The sequence below is a fragment of the Echinops telfairi genome, unplaced genomic scaffold (assembly GCF_000313985.2).
Source record: "Echinops telfairi isolate 266 unplaced genomic scaffold, ASM31398v2 ScPeMD7_7427;HRSCAF=8465, whole genome shotgun sequence".
Taxonomy (NCBI): Eukaryota; Metazoa; Chordata; class Mammalia; order Afrosoricida; family Tenrecidae; genus Echinops; species Echinops telfairi.
Genome location: NW_022111327.1, coordinates 12138046 through 12161864, shown reverse-complemented (window position 1 = coordinate 12161864; position 23819 = coordinate 12138046). Strand labels below are relative to the sequence as shown.

Sequence of the window (23819 nt, the reverse complement as noted above, 5' to 3'; positions counted from 1 at the left end):
CTTTCTAGGTAATATGGAAGGATTTCTCTTTGTTAGAGATGTTGTCTTGGAGTCAAAACTAATCAGTATGTTCAGCTTAATCTATGAGGGTAGTTCTGTGGAAAATCTGAAACCTTTTGGTGACCAAGTACACCTATTACTTACAGATGCTGATGAAGACAGCAATGAGATGGGGAGTGGGTAAGGAGGAAATGCAATTTGGACCTCAGTCAGAGAAACCGCCTCCTCTTAGGAGTCTGAGGCATGGGATAAATTTAACACAAAACACAGCATAGTGTTGATGCTGCATTATGAGTTGATTGAAGAAATAACGGGGTCCCAGAGGAAATGCTTTCCTAATCCTGAGTCAGGCATAGTACAGTGGTAATGCACGAGTCAAGGAATCTTGCAATCTCTGTCCTACTTCCAGCTCTGTTACTAATTTGCTGTGTAATCTTGGAAAAGTCGGAGTTTCACTTCTCAATATATAAAGGAAGGATGGGCCAGCATTGTATCCAATATACCTGCTGACTCTAACTGCTGATCCCAAGATTCGATTATGTAACAATTGAATTCTAGAACAATCAAGTATTACAGATGGACCAGGTAAGATGGAGAGGCTGGGGCGGGGAGAAATGGTCTGTCCTGCTTAAGTAATCTGTAAAGGAGAAAAGCAAGGTTGTCCCTGAATGTTGGAATAAGTAACTTTTAATCCTTACCTTCCTGTGAAATTCATGATTCTAGGAATATAGACTCAAAGAACCAGCTCTGAAACTGGGAACAGTGCTTTTTCTTTGAAAGTCCTTTCAATTTTGAGTATAAATATTATTTTCTTCAAGAATTAGCAAAAAGTATTACATTTTCTGGCAGCAAGGCACTGTTGTGATTTTAAGAAAGGGAGAGATGTTTAGATCTGTCCTATAAAAAGCCGGACATTCCTAGTCTGTGTGGTGTGCTGAATTAATTGGAAGCAGAAATGACTGGACCAGATCTATCAAGTTAGGAGATGATAATGTTAATGGCAGGGAATTGGGCAACTAACAAAGTGATCATGGAGAGATTGGGCAACCGAGGGAGGGAGATTCCTCAGTTTCTTATTTGGGGCTGCTGGGACGATGGGGATTGTATTGACTCACACAGGAAACAGGGGAAAAGTGGAACAGTTAGGAGAGTAGAAGGTGATTTAACATTGAATTATTCGAGGCTTTGGTGTCGATTTGGAGTTTTCTCAGCAGTAAAATAACTTTCAAATACTTTTTCTCAAAAGGGTATATGCATGTGCCAGTTTGTTTTCTATGTTGCTAGGGGAGACGATTACTATGGAGACTGATGATGTAAACTCGTGAACATTCTAGTTGGTCTGGCTCAGTCTTGAAGCTGAAGCCTACTTAAAACCAGCTGATCCTGGTAATTACGTGAGTGATGTTGCCAGTGTGAGTGGGGTGGAGGTGTTGCAGGACTTTGGGGTTTAGCTTTGTTTTTACTCTTATAAGAAGGATAAGTCTAGAATCCTCCCTTCTCAGTCTTGACACCTGTTTCCATGGTCTAAGGGAGCACAGGGTTTCCAATTCTTGGTAGAAAGAATTGGTTAGAGAGAAACTTGAAAGGGAAATCACAGTTTGTCATTTGATTACTTGGAATCAACAACATTCAACTGCTATATTTTTCCCTTTTAGGGTGGAGGTTTCAAAGTATTGAAACGTGGAGAAATGGCTTTCCTTCATTTGGATATTAGATGTCTGTATACCATTCTTCTTTCCACCACATTTGGCTGCATTTTTTCTTCAACTACTGAACTAAAAGGTAAACCAATATACTGGCTTGATTTTAATGGAGCTGTTTTTCAGGAAGTCTGTACACCAAAACTTTGCTCTTTGCAGTCAGCTTCATGTATATATATATATATATATATAAATTTTGTGTAGTCCTTTTTGACAAATAGGTCAAATATCTGAAACCTCATGGCTTAGTACTTAAGTGACTAGAACCTTTCGTTTATAATGACCCTGGATGATTTTTTAATATATGAAATTTTATTGTGTTTAAGGTGAAAATGTACACAGCAAATCAGGTTCCCATTTAACCATGTTGTGCACAAATTTCACAGTCATAACAGTTATGTTATTCACAGTGTGCCGTCATTATTCATTCCATTCTAGTTGTACCCAATGTTGACTGTTTAGTCTCATAGAGATGACATTTTTAAGGAGTTCATTACTCATGGGTGCTGTGTTTTCAGTTTTTTAAGAGACAAACTGGTATTTAGTCAAAAGCGACAGCCAAGCATCATTTGGATGAAGGCTTCAAGAGGATCTCAGAATGATAGTTTCGAGGAGTCCTTTGGCCTATACTTTTTCACCCTTGATTTTTATGACAACTAGATGATTTTTATGCTGCAGAGATATAAGGGAAACATTTTAATAATTATAGAATTATTATTTTAAAAATTATCTACAGCATTATTGAACCCTGGTAGCGCTGTCGGGTAAGCAATGGACTGCCAACAAGGTTGGTGGCTCAAACCCACTAGCACAGTTGTTCTCAACCTTCCTAATGCTGCAATCCTTTAATGCAGTTCCTTGTGTTCTGGTGATCCCCCAACCATAAAATTATTTTTGTTGCTACTTTATCACTATCATTGTGCTACTGTTATGGATAAGGCGAGTTTGAGAACTGCTGCCAGTTCTGTGGGAGAAAGATGAGACTATCTGCTTCTGTTAATATATAGCCTTGGAAACTCTATGTAGGCTCGCTACGAGTAAGAATCTAGTCAATGCGAGTGGGGTTGTTGTTGTTTTGAATTATTAAATCATGTGGTATGCTTTTCAAGAGTTCTGGTGGCATACTAGTTGAAAGTGCTTGGCTAAGTCTTGGTTCAAACCCACAAATCTACTTCTGTAAGGATTTACAGTCTTGGAAACCCTAGGAGGCAGTTCTGTCTCACCTTCTCACTGCCATTGAGTCAATGCTGATTCATACAGACCCCCTGTGGGTTTCTGAGACCAGAACTTTTTACAGGAGTAGAAAACTCAGCCTTTTTCCAGAGGAGCTGGTGGTGGTTTTGAGCTGCTGACCATGGGGATCGCAGCCCAATGCATAACCACTACACCACCAGGGCTTGATGTTCTTAGAGGGTCTCTATGGGTTAGAATCTATTCAATAGCAGTGGGTTTTGTTTGCGTGAGAATATGAGTTTCACATTGCAGATGATGGTTAGAACAATGCACTTGGCAGAGATTTCTAGCTAAAAGGAATGACGCAGTAGAACTGTCATTTCATCCTCCATATGGACCCTTTCTATGAGTTACAGAGAGGATCTGGCTGAAATAATAATTTGTGCCATGATTTTTTTCCTGTGGTTTCTCTTCCTTACCTCAAAAAGTATTATGAAATGAAGTATTAAATAAACAGAGCAGCAGTGAGAGGAAACTTATTAGCAAACAAGCCAGATAAAGTCAGTACTTCAGATTTGCTAGTGGGAAAGTGTGTAGATTTATTGAATATTTGTGACGTATAAATGAAAAACCAATATGTATACATATGTGTGTGTCATTGTTTTTTAAATCATCAGATGGTGGCTTCATACCTCCCACAGCCCCTCCAGCTTCTCCTCAAAGCAACACACACACACACACACACACACACCACACTGTTTACTGATGTCTTTCCACTGAGCTGCCTGGTTTTTGTTTTCTTTCTTTTTCTTTTTTTGAGAACCTCCAAAGACTGGTCCTGGTTTGCTGTTCTATAGGAATAGTCCAGACTGTTAGTTAACTAGAGGATTCAATTAACCAGAGTGGATCGAGAAGATTTGGCTTTTCTCCAAATTCTTAAATCAACTAAATTTTAAGCTCTCATGGCCTTATTAAACCATTATAATTCCTTTGTGTACACGCCACAATGTTGTATCTAGTAGATACTGAGTAATTACTGATAGACCAAATTCAGAATTGCATGACAACAGAGCTAAATCTGTGTCAAAGTTCTTCCATCGATGGGACTTAGTATTTGTCCTAATGACATTGCCTTATGAGAAGCATTAAACCAGGGCACATTAGGCCTATGAGAGTTCTTAAAAAGGGTTCAAATACGCAGCATCCATCTAGATTTTTAGCAATGTAATTCAAAATGCATCCCTTGGTGGCATGAGCTGCTAACTACTCGGTCAGTGGTTGCAACTCGCCAGCTGCTGTGAGGGAGAAAGATGAAGCTACTGGTCCTAGTACAGATTTAAAGTACCAGAAACCCAAAGGGAAAGTTATACTCTGTCTTGGAGGGTTATTGTGAATTGGAATCGACTGGATGGCAGTGAGTTTGATTTAGTTTATTCTTTAGAAAGGAACCCTGGTGGTTGGACTACTAACTGCAATGTGGGAGGTTTAAACTCATCAGTCACTTCCTCGGAGAAAATTATGGCTATCTACTTCGGTAAAGATCTAGATCCTCGGAAACCCTATATAGGGTTACTATAAGTCTGAATCAACCCAAAGGCAGTGAGTTATTTTGGTTTGGGGCATTCCGTGGTGTAATTGATTGGAACAATTGATTAGCACATTAGGCAGTTAGCTAAAAAGCTTGTGCTTCAAGTCCACCCAGAGACAATGACAAACATTTACAGGTCTTAGTAGTTTAGTCAGAGTTGGGCTCCTAACGGCAGAGTCAGCAGTTCAAAACCACCAGCTGTTCCCTGGGAGAAAGATGAGACTATCTACTCCTGTAAAGAGTTACAGTTTCAGAAACTCACAGGAGCAGTTCTACCCAGTCCTCTAGGGTTGCTTTGAGTCGGCATCAACTTGATGGCAGTGAATTTGGTGAGGTTTGGTTTTAGTGTATTCACAGAGTTTTGTGATGATCACCGCTATCTAGGTCCCAAACATTTTATTCACCTTCAAATGTAACCCTGTACATATGAGTATCACTCCTCATCCACTGATCGACTCTTTATCTCTGTGGACTTGCCCATAACTTTGCTCATTTCATGTAAATGCAATCATACAATCACTCAGTCTGTGGCTTGTTTCACTAATAATAATATCCTCAAGGTCCAACTAGGTTGTGCTTCATTCATTTTGATGGTCAAAGAATAGTTCAAGTTATGGATATACCACACCTTGGTTCAATAACCACCCTTGATATGTTTGAATATGTAATATTTAATTATTTTCCAGTGAACGTTTATGCATTCATCAACTGGACAATTAGATGTAATCTAGATTTAACATTTTGTGATAAACTATCAGAAAAAAAAACATTTTATTTTATTTCAGTTAATCCTCCCCAGCATTTTGAAATAGTAGACCTTGGGTATTTAGGCTACCTCTCCTTGCAATGGAAGCCTCCACTGACTCTGGATGATTTTAAGGACTGCGCAGTTGAATATGAATTAAAGTGCCGAAACAATGATAGTGAAGACTGGAAGGTAAGACTAGCACATGCAATATCGTGACGAAGAGTTTTCTGGTGTTTCTTGACTTCAGAGTCAAACACCAAATCTTATGTCTGAATAACTATGATTAGGATTTAACAAGATGCCATGCCTGCCTATCCAGTGTTTTTACCCTTCTACCCACTTTTCAGACTAACGTTTGAAGGATGTGATGGGGGATCCTACTCGTGGAATATGGACTTGAAGAGTGCTTACACATTTTGCTTCGATTTACAGTTGAAACAATAATATGTTTCTACATGGGTCTTATGTATGCTACTAGACTATAAACATTTTATTCCAAATTGCCTCTAGGTAGACGTGAACTTCCAAGTGTTCAGTTACCAGCTGAGCAGATTAAGTGTTTGCACCACCTAGAACTTCATCTAAAGAATATAAAATTTAATCAAACCATTATTTACCTCTGTACCTTCCCCGTCAAACACAGCATGATGCTCAAGGTCCTGTCCAGGAAGCTTTTTCTTTTGCGCTCACACACCTGGTGGTTGGTTGGTTGTTTTTTCCCTTCCTAATGAGAAGTTAAAATTCAAATGATCTCATGAAATTATATGAGTAAATGTTCAATGCCAGCCCGCTGATTTATTAACGATTTACACATGCAACAGTAGGTTAATTTGAATAGTTCTGTGACGCAAAGTATTCTGTTACTGCCCAAATTCTCTTCGGTTTCAGGAAACAGTTTTATTTGAGCATGTTTTGTGTCAGACACTTTATGAGGCATTTGGAATTCAGGAGAAAAAAATACACGATTGGAGTCCGTGAGACACTCACAATTTGCTTTTCTCTGGCATAATATAAATCCATTTACTTCTAAGTTTTTACTGTATGTGATTTCTGAAGTGTTCATATTATATTTGAAAAATCATAAATTATCTGTCAAGCAATATGGATTGATAGAGAGGCTTCCATAATGGGCTCAAACATAACAATTGTGAGTTGTTCTGTTGATATGAGTTAGGACCAACTCCACATCGCCTAACAACAACTTCTGAAAATCATCTATTTGATTTCTCATTGGTTATAGCTCAACTTCCTGTCCATGCAGACTTGGTTGTTGTTGTTCTTTTTTTTGTCCTTCTTGATAAGAGGCTAAAGTTCAAATGATGTCTTGAAATTATGTTATACATGGAGGTAAACTGTTCCAGAAATATATCTGGGATATTGTACCAGGTAATCAAAGGTGTCTTAGATATTGGGTACACTCCAGAGTATTAATGATTTCTTAAGCTTTGTTAATGTGCTTCATCATCTCATGACTGTTTCTAAGTTTGACTTTGTCTTGTCTTTTTATCAAACAGACCATTATTACTAAGAAGCTCTCTTACAGAGTTGGGTTTGATCTTAACAAGGGCATTGAAGCAAAGATACGCACAATTCTGCCAGAGCAATGCGCAAATGGATCAAACGTTCAAAGTTCATGGTTGGAAGCTACTTATTGGACACCATCACAAGGTTAAAAGACAGTTCTGTTTTTATACTTACTATAATTAGAACAGTTCATACAGGGAATAAGTTTGAATGCATATAAGAAGGTGCCTTAACTCTTCTCCACCAGACTGTACCTACAAAAATTACTATGGCAATTTGGCACAAATAGAATTCATCTTAGAAGCAAGTGACTATGGTTGTTGTTGTTAGTGACTGGCCTTTGACAAACCTTTGAATCAGCAAAATTATGTAAAATATACATCGTGTTAGATTAATATCATCTCTTAGTCATTGACTCATATTAATGAATATTGATGTATCTACTTAACTGCTCTGCACTCCTAAGATTGTTAAATAATATTTTAATTATATTTACATTAATAAGAGAAAATGAGTTCTCAAAGGTTTTTGAGGATGCGGGCTCTTCTTAGAAATAATTGATTTCTACAAACCTTTATGTGGAATAGTTCTGATTATGTTGGTTCTTAAATGGAATAGAGAGGTCAAAGAAAATGAGATAAATTTATATAGTGATTTTCCAAATTATTCATCATCAAGCCTTTCAAATATTTACAGTTCTTTCATTCCTTAGGAAATGTGGCAACTAGAATTCAGGATATGGATTGTGTATATAACAACTGGCAATATTTATCCTGCTCCTGGAAACCTGGCGTGAATATCCCTTTGGATACCAATTACTATTTATTTTACTGGTAAGTATTTTTATAACTAGATTTGAATATTAAGGAAGAATCCATCCAAATTAATCCACAATATGAGTAACTTCATTTTAACTAAATTTAATTGATTACCAGAGTTGTATTTGAGATGGTGGTTGTTTGTAAATATTGGAGATTCTCTATGTGAGTTCAGACTACAGCTACTGGAAGTACTCTCTGATAATGGATATCAGGATTAACTTTTGTATTCTTTAAATGGAGTTCCTAACTGGTGCACACAGTTAATGTTTAGTTATTAATTGAAAATTTGGAAGTTCAAGTCCACCTTGAACTTGAAGCACCTTGGAAGACTGGTCTTCCCTGGCAACATGTCCAAAATTTATGAGATGAAATCTCACCATCCTTGCCTTTGTTCTTTTGGCAGCCTATGGTACTTTCAATATTTTTCATGAGCACCATAATCCAAATGCATTGTTTCTTCTTTTGACCACTTTACTCAATGCCCAATTTTCACATGTAAATGAGGTGATTGAAAATAATATGGCTTGGGTGAGGCACACCTTTGTCCGCAAAGTGTGATCCCAGCTTTTCAGCACTTTAAAGAGGTCTTATGCAGCACTTTAAAGAGGTCTTATCCTTGACAATCCAACATTTTTTTCCCGTTTATCTTGATGTTACTCATTGTCCCTGCTGTGAGGCTTTGGGTTTTCTTTACATTGAGATGTATTCCATACTGAAGGCTGCAATACTTGGTCTTCATCAGTAAGTGCTTCAAGTCCCCCTCACTTTCAGCCAGCAAGGTTGTTCCATCTGCATATCACAGGGTTTTTTTACTGCACATCACTCCTTTAGTGTACTGATCTGGAAAAGGGACTTAGCACAGGTATCTTCAAACTGAGGACTGGGCCCAAGTAGCAGGGCCGAGCAACTGAACTAGGACTCAATCTCAGTGAAGAGCCATGTAGACACGATCAATAGGCATTTTACTGCCACACAGCAGAGAGGTTGGGGAAGGAGTCTACAGTACTCTTCCCCTTAGCAGCCAGGGAGCCTACCCCACAGGTTGTTAATAAGACTTCCTCCTCTTCTGATGCCTCATTCTTCTTCATAGAATCCAGCTCCCCTGATTCTTTTCTCGGCATACAAATTGAATAAGTGTGGTGAGAGGATACAAACCTGATGTACACTTTTCTTGATTTTAAGACATGCAGTATTTCCCTGTTCAGTTTGCACAACTGCTTCTTGATCCATGTATAGGCTCCACGTGCGCATAATGAAGTGTTCTGAAATTCTGATTCTTCTTAAGAGTATCACAGTTTGTTATGATTGACACAGTCGAATGCCTTGACATAATTAATAAGTCACAAGCATCTTTGAAAACAAAACCAAACAAATATGTCACAAGCAAAAATCTTTCTTGTATTCTCTGCTTTCAGCCAAGATCCATCAAGCATCAGCAATGATATAACTTGTTCTATCCCCTTCTGAATCTGGCCTGTACTGCTGCAACTGTTGCTGGATGACTTCCAGAAAAATTTTACTTGAATGTGATATTAATGATAATGTTATATAATTTGAGCAATCTGTTAGCTCACCTTTCTTTTGAATGGGTATAAATATGGTTCTCTTCCAGTCAGTTGGGCAGGTAACTATCTTCCAAATTTCTTCACATAGATGAGTGAGTGCTTCCAGTGTTTCATCAGCTTGTTGAAACCTTTCAATTGGTATTCCATCAATTCCGGGAGCCTTGTTTATTAGCCAATACCTTTAGTGCAGCTTGGAATACTTCCTTCAATATCGTTAGTTCTCAATCAGATTCTACCTATTGAAATGTTTGAGTGTCAACTATTTCCTTTGGGTACAGTGACTGTGAATTCTTCCCATCTTCTTTTGATGCTTCCTGAATCATTCAATATTTTGCCCTTAAAATCTTTCAATATTGCAACTCAAGGCTTGAAATTGTTCTCATGTTTTAGTATAAGATATGTTGAGTCTGTTCTCCATTTTTGTTTTATAGCTTTAGGTTTTTGCACTTCTCATTGTAATATCCGGCTTTGTCTTCTTGAGCTGCCCTTTGAAATTTCTGTTCAGCTCATTAGGTCCCCATTTCTTCCATTTACCTTAGCTGTCTACAAGTCTCTTTTGACATCCACTTTGATCTTTTCTTTCTTTCCTGTTTTTTTTTAATTTTAACGTTTTATTGGGAATTCTTATATATATATTACAATCTTTATTCCAATAGATCAAACATAATTATACAGTTGCTCCCATCATCATTTTCAATATATTTTCTGTCTTCTTAAACTCCTTGATATCAGCTCCCCTTTATGGCCTATCTCCTCCACCCTACCATCCCCAAGCCCTTAACATATCATTTTTTTTCGTTTGCCATAACTTACACCATCCCATGTATCCATTCACCTAAAATTCTAACATTTGTTCCCTTCCAATGGGGTTATACAGTCATCATTGCTATCAATTTCCCCTTCCCCTTTTCCTCCCCCTCTCTTTTTGTATCCTCAGGGTGTCATTATTCCACTTACTGTTTCTGAGGAGGGTTATCTCTCTTGAATTTTGTGTATCATTAATGACCATTTGTTTTCTTTATGTATGAAGCTCCTGACATCTTCATACATGTCAAGTGTCCTGTCATTAATGTTCAATGCATCACATATAATCTTGATATCTTCTCAAAATTCAAGTGAGATATACTCAAGGCTATATATTGACTCATGTAGACTTGTTTTAAATTTCTTCAACTTCACTCTGAACTTACATATGAGTAATTAGTTATCTGTTTCGCAATCAGTTGTTGTCCTGGTTTCAGTGCTGATATTGAGCTTTTCTAATGTCTCTTCCCATAGATGTAATTGATTTGATTTCTATGTTTTCCATCTGGAGAGGTTCATTTGTATAATTACCATTTGTGTTGAATGAAAAACGGTATCGTTGGTGAAAAAGTGTTGGCTTTGCAAAATTCTCTCATGCAATCTTCAGTGTAGTTTCTATCACCAAGACCATATTTACCAACTAACTACCGATCCTTCTTCTTTGTTTCCATTTTTTTGCATTCCAATTGCCAATAATTACCAATGCATCTTGATTGCATGCTTGATCAATTTCAGAATTCAGATATTGGTAAAAGTCTTCATTTTCTTTACTTCTTTTCTGCATTCAATTCTTCCATCGAATGGAATTAGAAGGAATACACAGAATGAGTGTACCCAAAACAACTGGCCAACATTCACCCACTTCTAGAGGTAGCATATGATCAAAAATTGATTATATAGAAGGATGAAGTCCAGATGCAGTGAAGCCATTGGCGCAAAATCAGGCTCTAGGAATTTATGGAATACCAAAGAAAATGTTTCAACAAGTTGATGAAGCAGAAGTATTCACTAGTTTATGCCAAAAAAATTGGCATATTGATGGGAAGAGATCCATATGTGCACCCATTCCAAAGACATGATCAAACAGAATGTAGAATGTATTGAACCATATCAATATCACATGCAAGTAAAATTTTGCTGAAGATGATTTTAAAAATAGCTAGAGCAGTACATTAACAAGTAGTTGCCAGAATGCTAAATAAATTCAGGAGAGGATATGACAGATGAATATCCTTGCTGACCTCACATGAATCTTGGCTGAAAGGAGAGAATAGCAGAAAGATGTTTACCTGTCTTTTATTGATAGTGCAAAGACATCCAACTATGTGTTTCACAACAAGCCATGAGTGATATGTGAAGATTTATCATTCCAGAACACTTAGTTAATTTTGTTCATGCAGAAGCTGTACATAGACAAAGAAGTGCACAGGGGAGTATTGCGTGATTTAAATCAGGAAAGGTATGTGTCAGGGTTGTATCCTCTCACCATATTTAAGTCAATCTGTATGCAGAGCAAATATTCTAATGAACTGGACTATATGAAGAAGAATTGGAACAAGGTTTATGAACAACCTGAGGTATGCAGATGAAACAACTTTGCTTGCTGAAAACGAGGACGTGAAGCAATTCCTGATGAAAATCAAGGGCTGTAGCCTTCAGTATGTATTGTAACCCAATGCAAAGAAAAGCACAATCCCCACAACTGGCCCAGTAGACAACATCATGATTAATGGAGAAAAAATGGATTTGTCAGAGACTTCATTTTGCTTGGTTCCATAATCAATGATCATAGAAGCAACGGTCAAGAAATTACCGGTATACAACATATTGCATTGGGAAAATCTACATAAGACCTCTTTAAAGTATTGAAGCACAGAGATATTAGTTCAAGTTTCAGGGTGCATCTGACCCAAGCCATCCTATTTCTTATTGCTCTGATGCATGTGGAAACTTGGACAATGAATAAGGGAGACTGGAGAAAATTTGATGTATTTAAATCGTGTTGTTGGCGAAGAATACTGAAAGTGCCGTGGATTGCCAAAAGAACAAACAAATCTGTCTTGGAAGATATAGAGTCAGACTGCTCCTTAGAAGCCAGGATGATGAAACTGTGTCAAGTAAGTTAGGACATGTTATTAGAAGAAACTATTCCCTGGAAAAGGACATCATGTCTGGAAAAGTAGACGGTCAATGAAAAAGAGGAAGACTTCAAGAAACAAGACAGATGGATACAGTGGCTGCAACAAGGGGCTCAAACATAACATGGGAATGATGTAGGACTTGGCAAAATGTCAATCTGTTGTGCACTTGATTAGTATGACTCAGACCCAACTTGATGGCATCTAACAAGAACCTCTTGGATTTGTACCTTTTTTAAATTTAACTTTTTGCCTTAAATTATCATGACATCTTTCTCCTGAAAATCATAATGTATGAGCAATAAATGAACCCCTGTAAACTGGGTTCTAGTCTTTGATCTGACATCATTTAAGTGGGTCAGCTTAGGCAAATAATTTCATTTTTTAGGGTCTGAGTTTCCTCATCTGGATTTGGTTGGTAAATTCTTAAAGTCATTAGATCGAATTAACTTATTCATCCATTCAACAAATTTTAAGCTTCTGTTGGGGTACTAAAACACAAGGCCAGCAGTTTGAAACCACCATTCCTTCTAGGGGAGAAATACGAGGCTTGTAAAAGAGCCCGGTGGTGCAGTGGTCAAGAGTGGAGCTGCGATTTGCATGGTTGACAGTTCAAAACCACCAGCAGCTTCATGGGAGAAAGACTGGGTTTTCTACTCTGTAAACAGTTATGGACTCAGAAACCCACAGGGAGTTGCTATGAGTCTGCATGGACTCGATGGCAGTGAGTTTTGTTTTGTGGTTTTCTCTGCTCCCATAAAAATTTGTAACCTAAGAAACTCAGAGGAACAATTGTCTTCTGTTCTATGAGTGGGAATCAACTCGGTGGCAGTGAGTGAGTGAGTGAGTGAGTGAGTGAGTGAGTGAGTGAGTGAGTGAGTGAGTAAAATGCCAGGCAATATTCTCAATAGCAAGAATCCAAATGTGAATGAGACCAGGTCCCAATCCTCTTGTGCCTTCTAGTTCATGTTTAACATAAGGGAATTTTGCTGTCATGTTAGTAGTATAGTGAGAGATCCATGATTCCCATTTTAGAGAGCAGAAAAGAATGGTGCCAGGAAGTTTCCCACTGTCTCATAAGACAACTGTGTAAAGTCGAGGGTGGACTTCAAGCTTCTCAAACTCAAATCAAGTGAAGGAGCCAAGAGATTATAATTTTGAATACTCTGCCTAAAGAAAAATCCTTGATAACATAAATTGAATAGTCTGAATATTCTTTTCAGCACCGTATCAACTGCTATATTGGTCACATTTCAGAGGAGGTAACTTCCTGGCTGCTTTCACAGCTAATATTACATTTTGCATTGGCAAGGGTTCCTTAGGGAAACAGAGCAGGCGTTTGTTGTTTTGTGAATCTGAAGGGAAATCCCCTTCATTCCTAATAGTTCTCTTACTGGAAAGAGGTTAATTTACAAAGTTATGTAAACATTTCTTATCCAAAAGAATGGGGAAATGTACTTACCACACAACTTCCTGTCTTCTTTTCCTTTTCCCCACCCTTCCCCTCCCCTCCCCTCTCCTTTTGCTTCCCTTCCTGTTGGTGACCCGAGGTTTATCTATTAATGTGTGTATCCTCCCAGCATTTTTCTTCTATTAACTAACAATATTTTACAAGTTTAATTTTCAATCTGATTTTATGTTTTAAACTAGCTCTCTCGGGCAGTATAAAACACGTGTTCCCACCTAAAATTGTTTGTATGAACCCAGGCTTCCTTAATAGACATGCTATTCTTTGATTCACAAACCTTGTCCATGTCGTGGCAATCCTGTGAAGACTCCCATAGGAGGTAAGCTCCGCCCGCGTGTCATAGACTGTGCCTGCTGTTCTTACTTTTGTGTCCCTGACAGGTAGCACAGGGTTTGACACATCACATCATAAATATTGAATGTCATTGAATGATCTTTTCATTAGTTTCCTATCTTAATGTACTTGAAAATATAAACACTCTGATACTAGATGATACTCTTCAATATAATTCTTAGCATTTTTTCCCCACAGGTATGATGGCTTAGACCAAGCAGCTGAGTGTGCTGAATATTTGAAGGCTAATGGGACAAATATTGGATGCAGGTTTCCTTCGTTGGAGTCAGCAGACTATAAAGATTTCTATATATGTGTTAATGGATCATCGGAATCTATGTCCATCATGTCCAACTATTTCATTTTTCAGCTTCAAAATATAGGTGATATAAACAAAATAATTTCAAATATGTAGTATCTAGTCTAGACCCCTTATCCCCACATGACAGGAGAGATTACTAAAGAAATGCAAAGGCCGGGCAATTAGGACCAGCAGAGTACCCTGGGAAGCTTGCATTCAATATGAAAATATGGAACAGAAGGAACTAAATGAAGGATAAAATGCTATTTTTATTTAGCACTCACAATTTCCCAGCATCAATAAAATTGGCCTGCTACACAGCACTTTTATGTAGTGTTGTGATGGATTAATGGTGGCATCACATATTCCCAGTCCTCAGAAAGCAAATGACTATATATTTTCTGAGTCTGCGTTCTCAGTTCTAAGAGTTCCAGAATCAGCCAACACCAAGTCTGGTTCTTGGTTCTATTACTTTCTAGCTGTGTGACCTTGGACAAGTTATGGAACATCTGCTTCAATATCTTTATCACTAAAATGAGGATGATGCAAGACTATTTCTTAGGTTTGATGTGAGACATGAATTCACTTATGATGTAACATCAGTGGTTCAGTGCTTGACACATTGTAAGCACACCCACAAAAAGAATAAGTTAGCTACGAAATGACCAAGTGGTGCCTGTATAGGTTGATGGTGTGAGCCTATTTAAAGATGCCTAGGAAGACAGGAGTGGTGATCTGCTTCTGAAAGTTCACATCCGTGAAAACCCTGTGGAGCAGGTCTTTTCCCGAATGGAGGTGCCATGAGTTCCATCATTTGACTTGATTTAAACTAACAAGATTTTTTTTAAGTATTCCTTGTTCTGGTTGTGGTTCTTCATGCTACAAAACAGGTTGTATATCGTGGTAGTAGGGACTGTAATGATTTAAGGCTTCTAAAATCTAACTTTTTCCTTTAATATTTGCCAATATGTGACTTATCAAAGCATGAGTTCCCACGAAAACTAAGGTTCTCATGAAACTTATATGTTGGCAAACAAATTTGATTTGATTGGGCAACATAGGAAATAGTCGAGCCATCTAGTTTAGCCCTGGAAACATCTGTTACTAGGTGCCCAGCTTATGATAAGAACTTCTGCTAAAGGCTAACAACCCTCATGTTGTTATATTTTTTATTATTTCCTTTTGCTTTTTAGTTAAACCTTTGCCACCACACTACTTTTTGCTTATAATGAATTCTTCTGGTGCAATTAACCTGAAATGGACTGTGCCTCGAGGACCCATTCCAGCAAGATGCTTCATTTATGAAATTTCACTAAGAGAAGATGATTCTACCTGGATGGTATGGATATTGCATTTACTTGGGAAAAATCATAGGCACGCTTTTTAAATAAAACGGGAAATATGGGGACCCAAATCGATTGCTATACACAGGAGGCATGCATGTCAGTTAAACTTTCTGAAAAATCAATTAATCTCATGGATAAAAGAAAGATGCTTGTAATCGGACTGTATGAGCCATTGTACCAGTTTTAGATGATCTCTAATAGTACCTTAGAGATAATCTTGTCCATCGTTTTCAATTTTGTGCCACAAAATTGCAGTTGGCAAGGGCTTAACCTAGCTTATAAAGAAGCTGCAGATTAAAACACCCCCCCCAAACCACTTCTGGAGGAGCTTATTTCAAGTAAAAATGAGAGCAGAGTTTAATAGGGCTATGAATATGTTGTGTGTGTGGCAAGGGAAGGGAAGAGGGACTGACAAGGGAAGTAGGCAATGGTTGTCAAGACAAATTCCCATTTATCTAATAAACAATTGCTGCTGCTTGACCCTATGCTGTTATATGTTAATTGTATTCATTGGTTTCCAATTAATTTAGAGAGCAGTTAGAAAAAACCCACCACCACAAAAAAAACCCAACAACACCCAAAATCCACTGCTGTGGAGTTGCTTTTATTTCTACATGGTAGAGACAGGTAACATGAGCCCTTGTAGCACAATGTTGAATTGCTCAGCTGCTATCATAATGGTTAGCAGGTCCAGTCTACCAGGAGAGAGGATCTGCCTAGGAAACCCTATGGGACAGTGAAAATCAATGCAACACCACCCAATAACAGAGACAGGTTAAAGGAGCCCTGAGAGCTCTCCAGATAAGGTTTTGTGTTTTTTTTGACCTTTGAAAATTTATTGAAATCCAGATCCTATTCAGATTATCTTGAAAACATTTTCCCCCCAGGAATTTATACATTTATTTATTTTAATCATTTTATTAGGGGCTCATACAACTCTTATCACAATCCATACATACATCAATTGTGTAAAGTACATTTGTACATTCATTGCCCTCATCATTCTCAAAATGTTTGCTCCCCACCTAACCCCTGGCATCAGCTCATTTTTCCCTCTCTCCCCTCTCCCCCCTCCCTCATGAACCCTTGATAATTTATAAATTATTATTTTGTCATATCTTGCTCTGTCCAACGTCTCCCTTCACCCACTTCTCTGTTGTCTGTCCCCCAGGGAGGAGGTCACATGTAGATCATTGTAATCAGTTCCCATTTTCAACCCACCCTCCCACCACCCTCCCAGTATTGCCACTCACACCACTGATCCTGAAGGGATCATCTACCCTGAATTTCCTGTGTTTCCAGTTCCTATCTGTACCAGTGTACATCCTTTGGTCTAGCCATATTTGTAATGTAGAATTGGGATCATGAGAGTGGGGGAGGAAGAAGCATTTAGGAACTAGAGGAAAGTTGTATGTTTCATTGTTGCTACATTGCACCCTGACTGGCTCATCTCTTCCCCGAGACCCCTCTGTAAGGGGATGCCCAGTGGACTGCAAATGGGCTTTGGGTCTCCACTCCACACTCCTTCCCTCATTCACTATGATATGATTTTTTGTTCTGATGATGCCTGATACCTGATCCCTTCAACCCTCATGATCGCACAGGCTGGTGTGCTTCTTCCATGTGGGCTTTGTTGCTTCTGAGCTAAATAGCTACTTGTTTACCTTCAAGCCTTTAAGACCCCAGATGCTATATCCTTTGATAGCCGGGCTCCATCAGCTTTCTTCACCACTTTTGCTTATTCACCCACTTTGTCTTCAGCGGTTGTGTCGGGAAGGTGAGCATCATAGAATGCCAATTTAATAGAAGAAAGTATTCTTGCATTGAGGAAGTACTTGAGTGGAAGCCCAGTGTCCTTCTGCTACCTTAATACTAAACCTATAAATATATGCACATAGATCTATTTCCCCATCCTCATATATAAATATATTTCATATGTACATGCCTTTATTTAGACCTCTATAAATGAAGGGCTCAGCTTTTAACCAAAAGAGTGGTGGTGGTTATGTGCCGTAAAGATTAAAGCCTAGGAAATCCTGTGGGGGAAGTTCTACCATGTCATATAGGGTTGTTATGAGTCAGCATTGACCAGAACGCACACAACAGAAGCAAGTAGTGAAGACACAGATTGTAATTAACGTATTTTATATATAGATAGCATTACAGTTCCAGGGAAGTCAATCAAATTACACAACTAGAATTAAAATCCAGATCTGATCCCCCCTCCACGTCAGCCCCTCACTACATTATGCTGGTTCCCAATATAAATTGCAACCAAAGAAAGCTGTTATTTTGCATGGAAAAGAGTCTTAAGTTCTTTAAAATGCAAAATAGAAGTAATTCCTTCTGTGTGCTTGTTTTTATATAGTTATGTATCTGAAGGGATACTTTCAAGCCATGCCCTGAAACACTATTATAGATCTGATGCCCGCCAACCAGCCCAACAATAAGCAAAACAAACAGTTGTATGTGTATGGACGCTATGACCCACATCAAAACTCAGTGCCATCAAGTCCATTCTGATACACAACGGCCCTATAGGACCGAGTAGAACTTTCTGTGTGTGTTTCTGAGACCATGAATCCTCGTAGGAGCAGAGAGCCTCCTCTTTTTACTACGTGACAGCGGATGGTTTCCCAACTGCTGACCTTGCAATTAGCAGCCCAACGTGGAACTACTGTGCCAAACTCACTGCCTCCCAGTCAATGCTGACTCATAGAGTCTCGCCTCTGTTGAGGTCCTGAGACAGTAAAGTTTTATGGGAGTAAAAAGTCTCACCTTTTTACTGCTGATGGTTTCTAACTGCTGACCTTGAAGATAGCAGTCCAACTCATAATCACTATGCCACCAGGGCAAGTTTCCATAAAAAACTATATTCACTTGATCCGCTGCGTCATTTGTTAACTCAATGTATGGAAGCTGGAACTTTTGACGTTAGTCCTGACATTGAAATTTCATCAACACCATGGCTAGCTATGAATTTTTCCCTGTATCATAAGTCCTGTTATTCATTAGCATTACAGACAAAATTTTAAATAAAGGAGGGAAAGAGAGAGAGAGAGAGAGAAATACCATCCAGAGAAATGATAATCACTATTAGAGTTTTCTATAGAGTTTTCTGGTCCTTTTGATGCAAAACTCACTTTGAAAGTGACAAATCAAATGTTAACTCTCTAACTCCAATTAGATCAAATGATGTTGGCTTATTTTTCCTTGGCTTTCAGTCTTGCACAGTTGATAATGAAATATTCACCAAGAGAATGTCAAATAAAAGCCATCAAATATGCATTTCAGTAAGAAGCAAAGTGAATATGTTTTGCTCAGATGATGGAATTTGGAGTGAGTGGACTGAAGAAAAATGCTGGAGAGGTATGATATAATGATAAAAAAATTCATTTTCTTAACATACTTTAGTTATGGGCATCAAAATTCTCTTGAATATAGTCCAAAAACAGGGAAGATACATTAGCAAGTATCTCCATTGATCAAAGATTTATTGAAAATCTAATATTCTGTTTGAACTCGAAGTTTTGTTCTGTTGTCAACATTTTTGTTTTTCCTGACTGGTAAAAAGAGACTATGATAGTTTAAAAAAAAAGAGGATAAAAAAAACCCAAACCCCCCAAACTTTATTCTTGATTGGAATACAGATTTAGTTTTTAATTTTTTGTTATTAATTGGGATTTAACACATATATCATGTCATTCCATAGTTTAGTCATGTCAAGTAGGATTTTAAAAATTCCTAGCCCAGTCTGTTTCCGGACATTGTTTTTCTACATGGCCTCCTTGACATCATCTCCCTTTTAATGCACCACCACAGTATGCCCCTAACCCCCAAACCTTTATCTTACTTGCTGTCCCTATAACTTTATCAATCCTGGAATTCATATACCGAAAAACAGAGAAGCATATAACATAACTTCAAGAGGGTATGAAATACACCCTCATATGTACAAACAAAAACAAAATACTGCAAACCGAAACAGAAAAAAGTTGGAAACCAGATCAGGTCCGGCCTGCATTATAGAGAGGACCTACTGACAAAAGTTTTAACTGTTCGGGTCAGATTTACACCTTTAATCTATACTTATCTCTCCCCAGCATTGTTTAGTGACCCCTTTCCTCACATCCCTCAATTGTGGATAGAGGGAGTCCACCAGAGGCAAATGAATCTCGGGTTCCCACTGCCATCCAGAGCCTTCTGCACACCGGATTCTCACAATTGAGGCTCTGATACTAATCTCTCCTTAGTCTTGGACTAAAGATTTTTAATCATTATTTTTTACTTTCAGTTTTCAAGAAAACACATCTTTACTTCAAGCAGGAATTGGTCAGAATTCATTTGTGTTTGAGTATCTAGTTTTCTGCCTAAGGAATATTTTTCTAATTATGGTGCCATAGGTTTTGAAATACATATTCCATTTACTTCCAATAGTGATTTAATGTGACTTACAATGAAAAGCATTCATAAGCTAAAAAGCCTAGAGAATGAGGGAAAATATGACCGTTCTTCATAGCACTATTAACTTTAACCATGGAAAAGATGAACATTTGTTCAAAATGTAAGGAAATCAATTCTGTATGGATCTTTCAGGTTTATATGTAGATGCAGTTATTAAATACAGATGTGATACAAGCAGATACTGGCATTTTTATCAGTCATTCTTCTTTCATGGAGTTTTACAATAGAATTCCTTTTGCACTGTTATCTCCCTAGGACTACAGTGGCATTAATGTTCCATTTCATTCATCAAATATTTATTAAGCGTCTACTATAAATTAAACTCTTGTCAGACATTGACCATATGTGGTGGAGAAATCTCTAGCCACATGGAGATAATATTTTATTCCTGGGTTGGGTAGAGACAATAAACAAATAAGTCAAATATATAATAACTAAAGGAGATAGGCAAAGAACTCAAAATGACCAAGAGATATACAAAATCAAGAAACACTGCTTTTAAGTTTTCTCTTTTCCCCTATTAAAAATCAAACAAACAAAAAAAAACCTGGAGATATTTTGGAACTGATATTGGGAAAGTAATTTCCTTTCCCAATGTTATAAGTCAATACATAGTTTAAAGTAGATAAGATGAAAATATCCTTCGTGAGTTTTTAGTCATGTCTTCAAAATATACCCATTTAAAAAAATACATCCCTTTATTTGTGTTATATACCATTTTAATAATGACATTGGTGGCTGATGTTCTTTTGCCCTGATTGCATCTCAATACAATCTTAAGGAGTTTGAGATTAGGAACTAACTTTTCAAGAGTTGTATATGCTCTTGGTTCTCTCGGACATTTTTAATTGTATCATTTAAGTTATAGAAAAATAGGACAATGGTGTTTTGGGAAATTAAAAAAAATCTCCATTAGAATTGACTCCACTGCATTAGAAAGCCAATGGCTACCTATGTCTGATTTGCACAACCTTAGGAAAGGAGCCCCCTGACTTTTGACTGTTATTTATGATGGCAGAAAATTTATATTCTTAGTCACTCCTTTGGATTATATCATTGCAAATTTGTGACTGATTTGAACACCTGAGTTTGATAAGTTTGTAGGAGAGCATAATCATCTCAAGGGAAATGGATATAGATGGGAGAGTGGAAGGAAAGTTTGGAGCATGGGTCTAAGTGTAGAATTATTTAAAATGATCTGAATTGGAATTGAATTGAAGACAACTTTATTATTATTATTACTCCAATGTAAGTGGATAATAGAAGTTTGGGAAGAACGAACTTTGGCCACTTTTAAGGATCGTTTGATGATGGCTGATTGCTCATTTCTTGCTATTCAGCAAAACCATTAAAACCCAATCATCTCTCTTAGTCTCTGAAATGTAAGACAACTTTTAAAAGTAACCTTTAAAGACCAGCTCCATTACTCAGAACAGACATTCCTTGAAGACCCTCTTTTGCTGACTACTCAAAACCAAAACCAACTGATGTCCATCAAGTTAACTCTGATTCATGGCAACCCTAGAGGGCAGTGGAGAACTGCCCCTGTGGGTTCTAAGACTGTAACTCTTTACAGGAGGAGAAAACCTCATCTTTCTCCCATGGAGCAGCTGGTGGTTTTGAACTGCTGACCTCACAGTTATCAATCCGGGGTGGAACCATCACGCCCCCAGGACTCCTACAGCAGCATATAAAATAAGCTAAACATTTGAGTTGTTGATAGTTAAAGAGACACACAGGGCATGTTTATCTAATCACCGGGATTCTATTTTTAAATGACTGAAAAAAAATCACAAATGCTATTTTAAATAAAATCATATCAGAAAATAAGAATTGTGTTTGGGACTTGTTTTTTTTTTCTGTGACAAGAGCAAATGCCACCGTTCAATCAAGTAGTTATTTTATATTATAAGTACAAAAAGAAAGGGATGCTATCCTCAAGCACACCCACGGTACCACTACACTGGCAACTACTCTCCATCAGTTCCTAGGAGATTATTCATCTAATCATTCCATTTCAAAAAGAATTATCAATCTCTAATCCTTTCCCCTTTTGTGTTATTTTTAATCCTAGATAACAGATGGAAGGAAACTTGGGCATATTCCATGTTACCATTGGGTTTTGCCTCACTATTTCTTTTGTCGACACTTTTACTGTTTTTGTATAATCGACAAGCTTTACTTAAAACGGTAAGTTGCGTGACAGCCTACCAGCTAGTCTGACACTAAGTCGATAAACAAAACTGTTTTGCCTTTAGCCTATGGCAACACACTGTGGATGTACCATTGTTATTGTTTAGGTTAGGATGAGGTCTTCAGAAGCACCTAATTTAAAATGAAGCCTGCATGTTGGGGTGGTTTTACTTCTTTCTAAACAGAAGAATAATACTTTAGAACTGGAAATACAGGTTCTAGATTAGGAGAGAGTAAAAAGAAAGACAGAGTTACAGGAGAAAAGTATGATTGGGCGAAAGCAGAGTGGCTTGAAATGGACACGGACTGGCCCATAGTTCTACGGTGCCATAGGTGAAAGATGACAAACAAAATCCCAAAGTGTATTATCTATCCTCCAGGAGCTCATCTGCTAGATGAGGGAGGAAAAGAGGAGACATATACAAAATAGAACCTGCGTTATAGAATGATTTTAGATGATTACTATTTAAGGGATAGAAGTAGTGTTATAGAATTTCAAAAGATGTGGCAATCATTATGGGTTTGTGGGCTTGAGGGAGTTATAACTTAGAGAAAAATAACTTTTATTAGGGATACAAATGTGAATGCCTATGAAATGCTTCAACTTTATTTCTCTGCTGAGTACTTTTTGCCCATATTTCTTAATTGCTATCCTCAGTGAAAAAGTTAGTGTTATTAATGATGATCTGTTATTAATGGAGCACTTTCTTAATTTCAGATTCTTAATTCGAACAAAGAAGTTTTTACTCAGCAAGAAACGTGCTGCTGATCCACCAACTTCTATTCATATGGCTACTTGTCAAATAGAGTCATTAAATGAATTTTCCTCAAAATGTTAAATAGATCTTATTTTGTTTTAAATCGTCGCTATATTTAAATAGGTTTTCGAGTACTTCACCCCTTACCTAGTATGGAATTTGTGAGATTCAATTAATGGGTTGTGGGGTACCAGCCTCTGCAATCAAGGGGTGGTTGTGTAATTGAGGGATAACAGTAAAGAGGCATGAGACAAGATAAAGCATGCGAATGCTCACCTCCAGGACCATCATGACTTCAGGAGCCAGATCCACACAGAGAGAGGGAATATATTTCCAACCAAGACTTATATACACTCAGGGGGCGTGCGGTCCCCCCTAATTGCAGGTCACCAGATATGTGACAAGAAGAGGTTGCACTAGAGGCATACATATGACAGGAATGCACATACATAACAAGATGGACAGGCTCTAGGGCAGTGGTTCTCAACCTTCCTCATGCCGCCAACCTTTCATACAGTTCTTCATGTGGTGGTAACCCCCCAACCATAAAAGTATTTTCGTTGCTACTTCATAATTATAATTTTGCTACTGTTATGAATTGTAATGTAAATATCTGATGTGCAGGATGTATTTTCATTGCTACAAATTGAACATAATTAAAGTGTAGTGATTAATCCCAAAGCAATATGCAATTATATATTGTGAAATATTTATTTCTAATTACAAATAAATGAAATTTTGTCTTGAAGCATGGTGTAGCATGAATAACAGTCTTAATATAATAACAGTAAACTACATTGCTACAATTTGCGACAGGATGTGTAAAAAGCCAACATCAGTGCGAAGGTTGAGATAGCTACTTTCTCACCAGATCCGCATATCTGCATGTGGAGAG

The 23819-nt window shown here is 37.7% G+C and overlaps 1 protein-coding gene across 1 annotated transcript; it reads left to right on the top strand.

Moving 5' to 3' along the window:
• Positions 1 to 512: 512 nt before the first annotated feature.
• IL13RA2 (interleukin 13 receptor subunit alpha 2) lies at positions 513 to 23006 on the top strand. Its single transcript, XM_004710107.2, has 10 exons — positions 513 to 585; positions 1656 to 1782; positions 5247 to 5398; positions 6724 to 6877; positions 7446 to 7566; positions 14061 to 14245; positions 15357 to 15502; positions 18734 to 18878; positions 22048 to 22163; positions 22885 to 23006. Exons 1-10 carry the CDS (start codon positions 577 to 579, stop codon positions 22933 to 22935), a joined length of 1206 nt encoding a protein of 401 aa, XP_004710164.2. The 5' UTR covers positions 513 to 576; the 3' UTR covers positions 22936 to 23006.
• Positions 23007 to 23819: the final 813 nt, after the last annotated feature.

Excerpts from the sequence above, each read along its gene's own strand:
- IL13RA2 (XM_004710107.2), top strand. Across the intron at positions 5,399-6,723 it reads ATGATAGTGAAGACTGGAAG|ACCATTATTACTAAGAAGCT; the intron begins GTAAGACTAGCA and ends TTTATCAAACAG. Across the intron at positions 22,164-22,884 it reads GACAAGCTTTACTTAAAACG|ATTCTTAATTCGAACAAAGA; the intron begins GTAAGTTGCGTG and ends TCTTAATTTCAG.